The following is a 12656-nucleotide window of genomic DNA, read 5'->3' as shown; positions in this document are numbered from 1 at the left end:
CTGGTTATATTCATCCAAGATCTCTAAAATTTCACATTCTCAATTTTATCAACAGGACTACCTTTTGCATTGATTCAATAACTCCTGATTGTGGTATTTTTCATACATGGTGATTCCGTAATAGAAGTCAGAATCAAGAGTCAGGTAGTACAGAAACAGTCCCTTCAACTCTCTACATCCAGTAAGTAATCATCTATGTTGAACCCACTCACCAGCACCTTCTCTAACTTGCTTATTTAAATGCTTGTCTAGATGGTTCTTAGATGTTTTGAGGTATCTACCTCCACCAATCAAGCAATATATTCCAGGTTCCAACCATCATCTGGGTGGGAACATTCTTTCTCAGAACACCTTTAAACTGTTTTACCCCAAACTTATGCCTTCTAGTTTTAGACAGATCTTCTACAGAGAGAAAAAAAATGCAGGATTAACCCCAACTATGCCTCTTATAATTTATATTTTTATCACATGCTATCTCAGCTACCTCCACTTCAATGTAAAAAAAAATCCATCCCAGACAAAATCCTGGTGAGTCTTTTCTGCACTTTCTCCTCTTAATATTCTTCCTACAAGTGTGATAACCAGACCTGTACACAGTGCTCCAGTAGAGGACTAACCAACATTTTCTCAAGTTGTATTATTAACCTCCCCATTCTAATAGAGCCAGTGTAATACTACATTGAAACAGATTCTTTGGCCCAACTTGCTTATGCTGACCAAGTTGCCTGTTTGCCAGGGTTTGGCACATGTACCTCACCTTTCCTATCCATGTACCCCTTTAAATGTCCTTTAAATTTTGTAAATGCATCTGCCTCCACTACTTCCTCTGGCAGCTAAATATTCTGAGCCCTATTAATGAAGGCAAGTATCTTAGATGCCTTCCATCACCTTACTTGTACTGACACACCGCAGTCCCTCTTATTCGCAAATTCTGCCTGTAACACTTACTTGCTAGTGATCCACCTATTTTTATTACTGATCAATATCATACTGTAGCCTGCAACTGTCGTCCTCACTCCCAAACTAGGCAATCTACTATTCAAGCTGCGGTTTAATTGAACTTAAATGAGAGTGCTAAGAATATACTTCTATTCAGTCAACATTTGGAAGATTTTCCATACTTAATGCTATTACTGGCAGCCCCCAAGATGTCAGGTTTTGGTTCGCTGAAGGAAACACGGAGAGGGGGTAAAAAAAAATATAGATGAAAATATGAAAACCAGCAGTTATTTCCCCCTTCTGGCTTGAGATTGAGAGAAATATTCTGAAGACAGGTGATACTCAGAACAGACCTGAAATCATCTGAAGAAGCTCATACAAGGCTGTCATTGTATCCCAACTTTTACCATCAAAACTTTGAGCCAGCTTTAAAACTGCAGTGGATACACATTAACTTTTTATTATACTGTATTTATACAAGAATTTATACACTTTCAGGGTACAGATTAGACACTAGTTTCCGGGTTACATTGTACTTGCATAGCATCTTTTATTCAACTGTATAGTTACGATGCATCTTCCAAATCTACATATAAATCAATGTAAAATTCAATCTTGGTTTTGGACAGAGGTCACAGTAGGAGTGAAGAGGAGATGGAATAAAGAACTTGAAAGTTTATTACCAAAATGAACTCACTGCATTTTATGTGGCAATAGCTTTGCAAATTTGCGTCCTACAACTCAGCACCTGAAAGTTCATAATTATACAAACAGAAGACATTAAATACAAGCAACTACAATTCACACAAAGTACACTTTAATATTTATAAAATCATATATACATAAACATAATAGAAACAATTTGAGTTAAAATACAGTTTGTACAATTAAAGGCAATGTTCATATGTTTTATCACTTCTTTACATTTCTAATTTAAACTCAGCAAGTTTAGTAGTGTAAGTATCAGCTGAGTCCATTAGCAAGAATATGAGATGCTAAAAACGTTTTAACTGCATTTATTATGTAGGTTTATTTTCTTCATAACAAAGCAAAATAATTAAAAGATTCTAAAGGACATTAGGCAATAACTGTTAGCCCCATGACCTGGAATGCTTTTTGTTGGAAAACTAACAAATTTTGAGAATGCGGTCACTGAAGGAATCTACAAATCAGCCTCAATACCAAAATAAAAAAACAGTACCAAACATAGTCACTGTGTCATGAGACAACAGCAGTTTGCTTTATAATTTTTCCTACTAAATGATTGATGTGGGGTTATTTCAATGTTTCCCACAATTTTACATTCAACTGTGGCAAAGTGTTTTTCATTAGTTGTCATGGAAAAGAGCCTCAAAAAGCAAAAGGGAGGCAACCCTTAATGAGCAACTGCTATAAGCCTTACAATTTTACTTTCACAGACATTGGCCTGCTATGTCCGAGGCCACCGTTGAAGAGGAATTAAGGTTTTAAACTGAATTTCACCTTGCAAGTGGGGAAAATAAAAACACAATTAAATAGGAGTAATTGGATCAGTAAATGTTTTATGACAAGTCAATATCCAGAATAGTTACATTACAGTTGTAATGCATAAGGAATCAATTCATTTATCAGTGCAAGATTCCTCTGTTTTCTTCAGCATCAAAATTGCCTCAAATGGGGAAAAAAGAAAAATCTGACAAAACACTGCCTTGACCCAATTGGTATCATACTCAAATCAGTCGGCAAGTTCTTGTTTCACTTCAGTACAGCATCATCTCAGCTGCCATCTTTTGAGAGACCATTACGTCTCTCCAGATGGATGCAATAAATCCTATAGCAACATTCGAAGAACAGTGAGTTTCTTTACTGCCCCCCCAACCCAGTACATGGCCAATTATTTCTCTAAAATCATCCTCATCAAGAGATAGATTACACTTCTTATTCATCACTCTGCTGCTTGAAGGACCAGATTGAGCATAAAGCAACTGCCATGTTTAAGAACTTTACAACAGCTTAGAAGGTACTTCTTTAGTTGTTGTTTCAGGGAAATTGAGAAAATAAGATGTTCAGTTAATGACACTATTTTCTTAATATGCAAATGAGTATTATTTCAAAATTGCTTTCATTTGGTTAAAGAATTCTAGAAGTCAAGGCCACCGAATATTACAAGATTAATATTACCCTGAAACCAGAAAAACAGTTTAGACAACTCTACGATTACTTCCTGAGTATAGAATTTAACACTTGACAGAAGCAAAGATACTACTCTTGGCCCATTTACACTACCAGACAGGACAGAACACATACAAAGCAAATCAGGTGTCACCTATTAAAAACAAAAATTGCCATACTTTCTAGATCCACAAACATTACAACATGGCATCTTCCCTAGGGCTAATTTTTGTCCAATATACTGGTGTTAAATTGGACTGGATTTTTATAATGCAGTTTCATCTGTAATGCTGGTGTCATTTAATTATTATGTATCTAAAAGGGCTTGTGCAACAGTCTTTATTGCTCTAGGTACAAAGATGGTGTGAATATTTGCACCAAATAGTATTGCCCTGAATGTGACACAATGCACTCAAGCTTCTGAATAAAGGTGACTCTTTCAGAGCTGTGATTTTTCCTTCCAACCTACTCTTTTGCTCAATATCCAAACCAAAACAAACACTACAACACTGCAATCTATTGTACTCCACAAGTAGCGTCTTAAATATTCTGCACAAACACTGTAGGTTTATCATATCAAAAACAAACTTGTCCCAATAACTTCTAGTTTTGTTTAGTGATGGGAAAATTCAAAGTAAATTTATTATCAAAGTACATATATGTCACCATATACACCCTGGGATTCATTTTATTGCGGACAAACACAGTAAATACAATGTGTTGGCTCAAGTTCTGCAAAAAACAAGCACAAACTGCAGACCAATGTTCCAATTTCTGAAGTGATGCTCCAGACATTAATCATCGTGGCTCTGTCAGCACTTGCATGCAGAAGATCTCAATTTTATTTTGGAAGTTGTTCTTGTTTATCTGACAACTAAAAATCTCTCAGTAACTATTATTATTGTGTGAGATTATTGATTATTGTGTGAATTCTACAGTTAGTAGAATTTTGTTGCTGCCGAGTATGTGAAAAATATATCCTACACTTGAACTATAGTTATTTCGCATGGGAAGATGATGGAAGATCATATTCTTGGAGAACAAGCCTCATCTGTAAAAACTAGTTGCAAGATTGTCTGAAATTGAATTGTTCAACTACACATCTGGGCTTTGCAGGATTAAAAACTTCAAATCTGAATCTATTTTCCTGGAGTTGAAATGATTAATACAGCAAGCCACTATATAGCTCAGACTTCCATGCATCGCACAGCTGTCACATTTCTCTGAACATTCACTATAATATCAATGTTCACTGCTAAATGAGATCCCCATATTTCAACCACTGTTTTATCAATCATCTTCATGATACAAAACAGCATTACTTTATTAGCACAATTGAATATCTTATTTAGATACCACCAATCAGCTTAAATAAAAACCTTCTGTCTTGGTCAAAGAGCTTGTTCCACCAACACATAAAACCAAGCACTGTGAATTAAAATAAAAGTCACTAAAGTGGAATCAAAAAGTGACCAATAAGTAGTGGATATGGCACAGTCCATCACAGGTAAAGCCCTTCCCAGCATTGAGCACATCTCCATGGAGTGCTCTTGCAGGCAAGCAGCATTCATTATCAAGGACCCCCACTATCCAGGCCATGCTCTCTTCTCACTGCTACCATCAGGAAGCTGGTACAGGAGCCTCAGGACCTACACCACCAGGATCAGGAACAGGCTCTTGAACCAGAGGGGACAACTTCGCTCAACTTCACTTGCCCAATCACTGAACTGAACACAACCCCATGGATTCACTTTCAAAGTCTCTTCATCTCATGTTCTCGATATTTATTATTATATTTTTTCTTTGTATTTGTTTAGTTTGTTGTCTTTTGCACATTGGTTATTTATCTATCTTGTCTTTCATTGGTTCTATTGTGTTTCTTTGTATTTACTGTGAATACCCACCAGAAAATGAATCTCAGGGTTATATATAGTATACAGTTACTTTGAACTTTATGTCCCATTCATTAAAATAATCATTTCTTGTTATTCATGGTGTCACTGTGTATTCAAATTTCAAGTTTAGATGACGTTGGTTTAACATGATAAAGTTTAAATCCAAAAATCAGACCCTTAGAACTAACAGAGTATGCAACAAATTGAAAGAGCATATTGGAAATCATTATGCAACAGATAAGTCTGCAGATAAATTTAAAAGTAACAACCTATTCAGAAGTGTGGCATTAAACAGAACCTGGCAAATTATCGTACAATGCAAACACATTGTAGATTTTGTGGTTTCAACCCTTGTTCTAACAAAATTACCTACTCTTAGAATTTATTGCTCAGAATGATCATGGAACATTTTAGAAGACTGACACCTGAAAACTTACATACAATCTTATTTCCTGCTCTGAAACATAATAGTTATTGTTCACTTGAAATGGATTTTTGAAGAAATAAAGAGTCTTGGGGTGGGAGGGAGCTGAAGGGAAATTGCAAGGAAAACATGTTCCCCCCCATCCCCCGCCCCCCGCACACAAACACACACACAAAATGGCCATTTTAAAAACAGCAGAACTGCAAAATTACCTGCATAGGTAACTGATATACCAACTGTGCAACACAACTACTTAGAACAGGGAATTAGCTCAATTTATTATGGAATGAAAAAGATTATTTATGACAAAGAAAGAAATTTGAAGTTAATAATAACTATCAATCCATCAACTTTTATATTAAACACAAAATATCAGGAGTTTAAGGCATGAACTTATGTCTCTTGGACAGTTTTATGAAAATGCATTTAAGAACAAGAACAACCACTACAGTGAAATGACTACAAATAACACTCCTCTTGGAAATATTGTGCTTCTACCAACAAAGCTGGTCTTTCCAAACAGCTTATACCAAGATAAATTAGAACAGATAACAAACAATATTGTGGTTAGCTAAAGCAATGAATAAGGCTGAACGATGAGCCAAACAGCATTATTTTAATATTTCTTTCCCAGTATTATTAGATAGGAAGTGCACCTTTAAGAAAATTACAAATTGTGTAAACCCAAAACAAAAACACATGCACACCAGGCTCTGTATTAATTCATTCTGGCACATATTAAAAGATACTAGCCAGAAACATTTAATACAAAACTTATTTAGCACAATTTTGCATCAGCTTGCAAGTAGCCCAAGGAGGAAAGTTACATAGGACTACAGAATAATGGAACAGAAAGATGAAAACCTGGACTGGTGAACATTGTGGGTGTTTTATTAGAACATTCTACAAAGGGCTGGCCAAAACCTCCACAGGATGGCCACAGTGCTTCTCAATCACATACATGGAGTAATCAATTATGCATCAAGCTATTTTTGTATCATGCTAAATACCTGCTCACTTTGCAAAGTTTTGCTTGTGTGCAATTTCCAAATCTTGAGGGTTAAGCAAACAAATAAAAATCAACCTGAAGATGTCAAAGTGAATTTTGTAAGGTCGGACAATTGTGGAAAGAGATTTTAAAATGGTTAATTCATTTAAATGGTTCCAAGGAAAACTATTTATAACAACTACATTTTAATACTTGTCCATGAAGAGCATCCTAGGTGCAGATTAATTCTTCAAGGCAGAAGACAAAAATAGAAAGGTGGAAAGGAGAACTAAAATGGAAGTTTTCACCAAAAGTGTCAAAATTCTGTAATTATCTTTCTTACTTAATTTTTCTTCATTTTTCTAGAGAATTAATTGAAATTATGAATCTACAGTAAAATCCAAGGTTGGACAGTGAGGGGATGGCAGCTTGAGGCAGAAATTCCCAGTAGAAATTCAAATATAACATTGTAAATACCATGCTTTGTTATCTTAAAATGGTTGGATTTCTCTGCAACCACTCCTTTACAATTCACAGTGAAGAGATGGAATAAAATATTGACAATATTGATGTCAGCTGGGAAAAAACATGCACCAACAAATTGAGAATCACATTGTTTAGGCTGGCAAACTTGCATTATCTAGTTTTATTCACCAAAAATCAAAACTAACTACTTGTTTGTTTGAAATAGACTGGTAAAAATTAGTTTGAAAATCATATTTCTTGGTAGGTTAACCCAAATATTCAACAGGTCTCTATCTTTTTGCCAGCATTAACATATTCCTTCTGAATTAACATATTTAGCTTAATTTTGCATTTTAAAGGGCATTCCTTTTTTTAAAAAAATGTTGCCCCAAATAAATTTTAATCTCAGGCTAAATCAAACTGTTCAGGTTAGGAAGTTAACTATTTAAATTTATCATTTCTAGTTTTCTTGTTGTGTTAATGCTACATGCAACAACCATTGCATCAAAACTCAATTGTGTCTTAGTTTTGCTTCCATTTCATTGCTGAAAATTATTTCTTACTAAGTGTGTGAGGCAAATTGGTACAGAAATTAAATGTGGGATTCCAAGTTAATGAGTCTGAAGTAGTTATAATGGCTGGAATTAAGATCTGAATTTTTAGAAAAAACAGCAACACAGAAGTAGGATTATATCCAAAAGGTTGAATATCTAACCAGCTAAACATTATAGTGCCAGAGTAAACAAAAATGAAGAAAAGTGCTCAAAACTACAGGTAGGTCAAAAATTTATGAAAAAGGAATACTTAATACTTTTGAACTGCTTCATTTATCTTTTAAAGAGTGTGACATGATACTGAAATCAGCCCAAATCAGTACCCTGTCTATAGGCTTAGGAGGAAGCTTCTGTGTGCAACTTTCTGCTACATAAAAGGTTAGCTAAGATCTGGATTGTCCAGATCTATAATGAGACCTGAAAGCCTGCTGGGTTACATCTGGTCACCAGTGGTTATAATCAATTGTGCTGTATCACTGATAGCATTACTGAAAATGCAACTGGAATCTGGATTAGTTACTTCTATTTTCAAAAGACTCCTGGTGTGTGCTAGGTGGCAGTATATTAGCTACTTCAAAACAGGAACTTGGGCCGTTTCATATAAAAATACTTTCCAATGCTGCTTTAAGACAGAACACAGTTTATTTCTAGTAGTTCTTAGTTTAAAAAAAATCTTTGATTTGCCAAGAATCTACACTCAAAAACCCTGAACTAAAAGATGGTATATTTCTAATCTGTCTTCTGGCACAAAACTATTAGATTTTGATAGCAGAGGTTTCTATCTGCTCATCAAGGTCAAATAACAATTCATGCAACTCATGAATGTTCAACACAAGACAAGTCTGCAAAGGAATTTTATAAAAAAAATAATAGTTGTAAATATCAAATACACATTCACAATGAAGTTGAATTCCGTGCTGTACCAAACAGTAGTTGTACCTGGCTATGGAAGGGTTATAAACCAATTGAACCAACTGACAAGCTCAGTCCGTTTTACTACAGCTCCAAATTTCTAAGTAGTATGGCTGTAATTTGAACCCATTTTTTATTGCAACCCAGTTTTCTCCTTAAAAACCAGCATTTACTTATGCCATTCACTCTGCCAAGAGACTTCACATCTTAGATAGTTTACATTCAGCAACAGTAAATAGCTGAATTCCAGAATGGGGCAGAACCCACTGAGTAGCTTGGATAATAACCTACTACTATTGTCCATACAGACTTCCATGTAAAGCACCCTTGGTACAAGCCAATTTGGTACTTGAAACTCAGATTGATCATTGCCCACCTTTTCCATTCAGCACAAATCAGAAAAAGAGGCCCTAGTGCAATGAGTGTCTAGAACTACTGCTCACTATGCTTCTGAGAACTTTTACAGAACTGGAAAAAGGACATTTATAAGCACTTCCTTGATGCCAATAAGCTTCCATGTAATATCACTGCAATCTCTCTACACATGGCCAGACTCCACGCCAGTCTGAATTGAAAGTGCTAGTGGCACAGGGAATACCAAGGAGCAATTCCAAACACAATTATCTCACTTCTTCACCCTTCACTGCAGCATTACATCTTTTAGATTCTCCTGCAGAATAGTGTCTTTCACGGCATGAAACACAAACCGAATGTTTTCTGTGTCAATGGCCGTTGTGAAGTGGTGAAACAGTGGCTTGCTGCGATCTCGCCGTTTGTTATTGAAGCACTGCACCAAGTATTTTTGTACATCCTCCAGTCTGTGAGGGTTCCATTGAAAGTCTGGGAAGTATTTCTTAATATTCACTGTTTTCACCTTCTCTACAAGCAAGTCCATTTTGTTGAGGAACAAAATAACAGAGACAGAAGTAAATAATTTGTTGTTTACAATAGTCTCAAAAATGTTCATCGATTCTACCAGACGGTTTGTCCGCCTGTCTTCCATGAGAACCTGGTCATATTCACTGGAGGAAACCATGAACAGAATTGACGTAATGCCATCAAAGCACTGAAACCACTTCTGTCGTTGAGATCGTTGACCACCTACATCTACCATTTTGAAAGGAATGCCTTTTATGATAAAATCATGTTCCACAATTCCTTTGGTGGCCTTTCTTGCAAGGAGGACATCATGTCTGCTAGGAAGGTATCTCTGAAACAAAAGAAACCAAACAGATATCACAAAATAGGTATCTAGATGAGCATATTTTTTTCTTAAAAAGACACCAGAGACACAGCAATATGTTATATTAATTTAAATTAATTTCATAATCTAATGGCCACAGATAGTTCAAACCCTAAAACTGAAAGGATACCAACCAGTCAAAACTGAACTGATCATTTGCATTTAGGAGACGGAGGGCAGGAAAAAGTAAATCATTTACCAGATGCATTTATTTTTAAGATATGCATACCACTTTTTCCTGCAATAGCTCCCATGCTACGATGTTGGTGGCATGTTCTATATTTAAAAAGTGGTATCGTTTTGCTGTTCATTTCAAATGACTGAAATTAAATTTGCGAGCACACAAAATTCTCTCACATTAATGGCTGTTGTTCAGTCCCTTCGACACTGAACAATTACAATTTAAAGAAAACACCAAATTTAATCTAAACAGCAGCAGGCATAGACCTAATTTGAAGTTTACAAGTCTCAAACAGACATTTCACATCGCATAATTGGAAAGCATGGTTATCTCCAAGGAGATCAAAAGCTGAGGTTTTGAATTTGCAAAATGCATCAAGATCACTGTCGAGATCACAGCAACGAATTTCAAACAAAATTGTATTCTGCATTTATTACAGAAGGTAATATTTCCTCCACCCCACCACACTTATAATCTTAACTTCAAGATGGTGAGAATAGCTTTGATCGTCTTCACTGCTGGTATAATTTTGAATTAGTACAAATTCCACCTCATCTGTGCCCTGTTGGTTGCTCTCTGCTGACTCACTATAATAAATTAGGCAGCAAACTTGTTGCATTACAAGATATGTAAACATATTATCTGACAGTAGTAAGGTGAATAATGCATTTGTAAAGAAGTGATAATTAATCTTATTTTGGATTAACTCTATGTTTTTAGCAAAAGCTTCAAATTAACAACCTGCCAATTTCTAAGATATTTATGTATTTTCATGGAATGTGTCAGTAATTTTCCTAATTTTTTTAAAAAAAGATAGCACCTGGTGAGATACTGCGACGTTTTGTGGGCAGGTAACAAAACTACTAACTATTCTATTAAATATACTTTTTCTGGACTATGATTTATTGCAATTCACAGCTTGCAATATCCCTCAGGAAGATGTGCTTATGAACATGTGCAAGACTAGCGTTTTTGCAGCATCTTGGAGAATTTGGAAAACTGGACTCTCGAGAATGTGGATACAGCTGCAGCAGCCATTGCTGAAGTGGACTTCGGGCTGCATCGAAGCGGTGAGGCCCAGGACCAAGAGCGAAAAGCAAATTGATATTTAGCTGATTTAAGTGCTGAGCCAGATTTAAAAGATTAAGGCATTGATGCCAAGGGAGTAGGACTAATCGGTGTTCAGCACATTACTCTGTAAAGCTTTACTCCCCTCAGCACTGAGCTCATTCTGCAGATGTGGCCTGCAGGCATTGGGCTCTTGGACTGGCTGCAGCACTGATCTGGCTATGTGGCTGTGACTCCCTTTCAGGGATTCTGCTGTTCATGCGCTGAATAGATAAAGCATGAAGCGTTGGACACTGTTTTGAATGTGTTGGCATCCAAAATCGTGCATGGAGAGATGCTTGATATGCTGATCTATCCCAGGCCACCAAACAAAGCTTCGAGCCAACACTTGACCATTCGACATTTTGACAATGCCCTGGTGACCAGCATGTAGCTCGTCCAACTCTTTGCTCTTAATTTGCATGGTCCAACAACTCTCAATTCCCACACAAGGCAACCTCTAAAGGGCAAATTCATCCTGGCCAAGGCAAAGAGGTGGAACTGGAATTCTGTTACATTTTCCAGCCACTTCCGCAGGCCATGTACAACTGAGACAGTGCAAGGTCTTTTCTGGTTTTCCTTTGGATCATTTCTGCTGTAATAGGGAGACTTTTAGAAACATGCAATACAGAAAACCTACAGCACAATACAGGCCCTTCAGCCCACAATGCTGTGCCGAATATGTACTTACTTTGAAAATTACCTAAGGTTACCCATAGCCCTCTATTTTCCTAAGCTCCATGTACCTATCCAGGAGTCTCTTAAAAGATCCTATCATTTCTGCCTCCACTAATGTCACCGGCAGCCCATTCCACACACTCACCACTCTGTGTAAAAAAACTTACCCCGACATCTCCTCTGTACCTGCTTCCAAGCACCTTAAAACTGTGCCCTCTTGTGTTAGCCATTTCAGCCCTGGGAAAAAGCCTCTGACTATCCACACGATCAATGCCTCTCATCATCTTATACACCTCTATCAGGTCACCTCTCATCCTCTGTTGCTCCAAGGAGAAAAGGCCGAGTTCACTCAACCTATTCCCATAAGCAATGCTCCCGGATCCAGGCAACATCTTTGTAAATCTCCTCTGCACCCTTTCTTATAGTTTCCACATCTTCCTTGTAGTGAGGTGACCAGAACTGAGCACAGTACTCCAAGTGGGGTCTGAACAGGGTCCTATATAGCTGCAACATTACCTCTCTGCTCTTAAACTCAGTCCCACGGTTGATGAAGGCTAATACACCGTATGCTTTCCTAACCACAGAGTCAACCTGAGCAGCAGCTTTGAGTGTCCTATGGACTTAGTCCCCAAGATCTCGGATCCTCCACACTGCCAAGAGTCTTACCATGAATGCTATATTCTGCCATCATATTTGACCTACCAAAATGAACCACCTCACACTTATCTGGGTTGAACTCGATCTACCACTTCTCAGCCCAGTTTTGCATCCTATCAATGTCCTGCTGTAACCTCTGACAGCACTCCACACTATCCACAACACCCCCAACTTTCTTGTCACAAGCAAATTTACTAACCCATCCTTCCACTTCCTCATCCAGGTCACTTATAAAAATCACCAAGAGAAGGGGGTCCCGGAACAGATCAGAGGCGCACTACTGGTCACCGACCTCACCTGTCCACAATTACTCTGTCTTCTGTAAGCAAGCCAATTCTGGATCCACAAAGCAAGGTTCCCTTGTATCTGCAAACATGAGGAAATCTGCAGATGCTGGAAATTCAAACAACACACACAAGAAGTGCTGGTGAACACAGCAGACCAGGCAGCATCTATAGGAAG

At 37.2% G+C, this 12656-nt stretch overlaps 1 protein-coding gene across 1 annotated transcript in view; it reads right to left on the bottom strand.

The window, feature by feature from the left end:
- Nucleotides 1-1394: 1394 nt before the first annotated feature.
- The window catches only part of gna12a (guanine nucleotide binding protein (G protein) alpha 12a), a 105614-nt gene continuing 94352 nt past the window's right edge, over nt 1395-12656 (bottom strand). The window contains exon 4 of the mRNA XM_072268716.1: nt 1395-9538. Within this exon, the coding sequence (XP_072124817.1) occupies nt 8969-9538 (570 nt within the window). The 3' untranslated portion in view covers nt 1395-8968. The remainder of the gene's footprint in view (nt 9539-12656) is intronic.

This window comes from Mobula birostris, chromosome 9, assembly GCF_030028105.1.
Source record: "Mobula birostris isolate sMobBir1 chromosome 9, sMobBir1.hap1, whole genome shotgun sequence".
In the NCBI taxonomy this organism is placed as follows: Eukaryota; Metazoa; Chordata; class Chondrichthyes; order Myliobatiformes; family Myliobatidae; genus Mobula; species Mobula birostris.
This window is presented reverse-complemented; position numbering and strand designations above follow the sequence as displayed.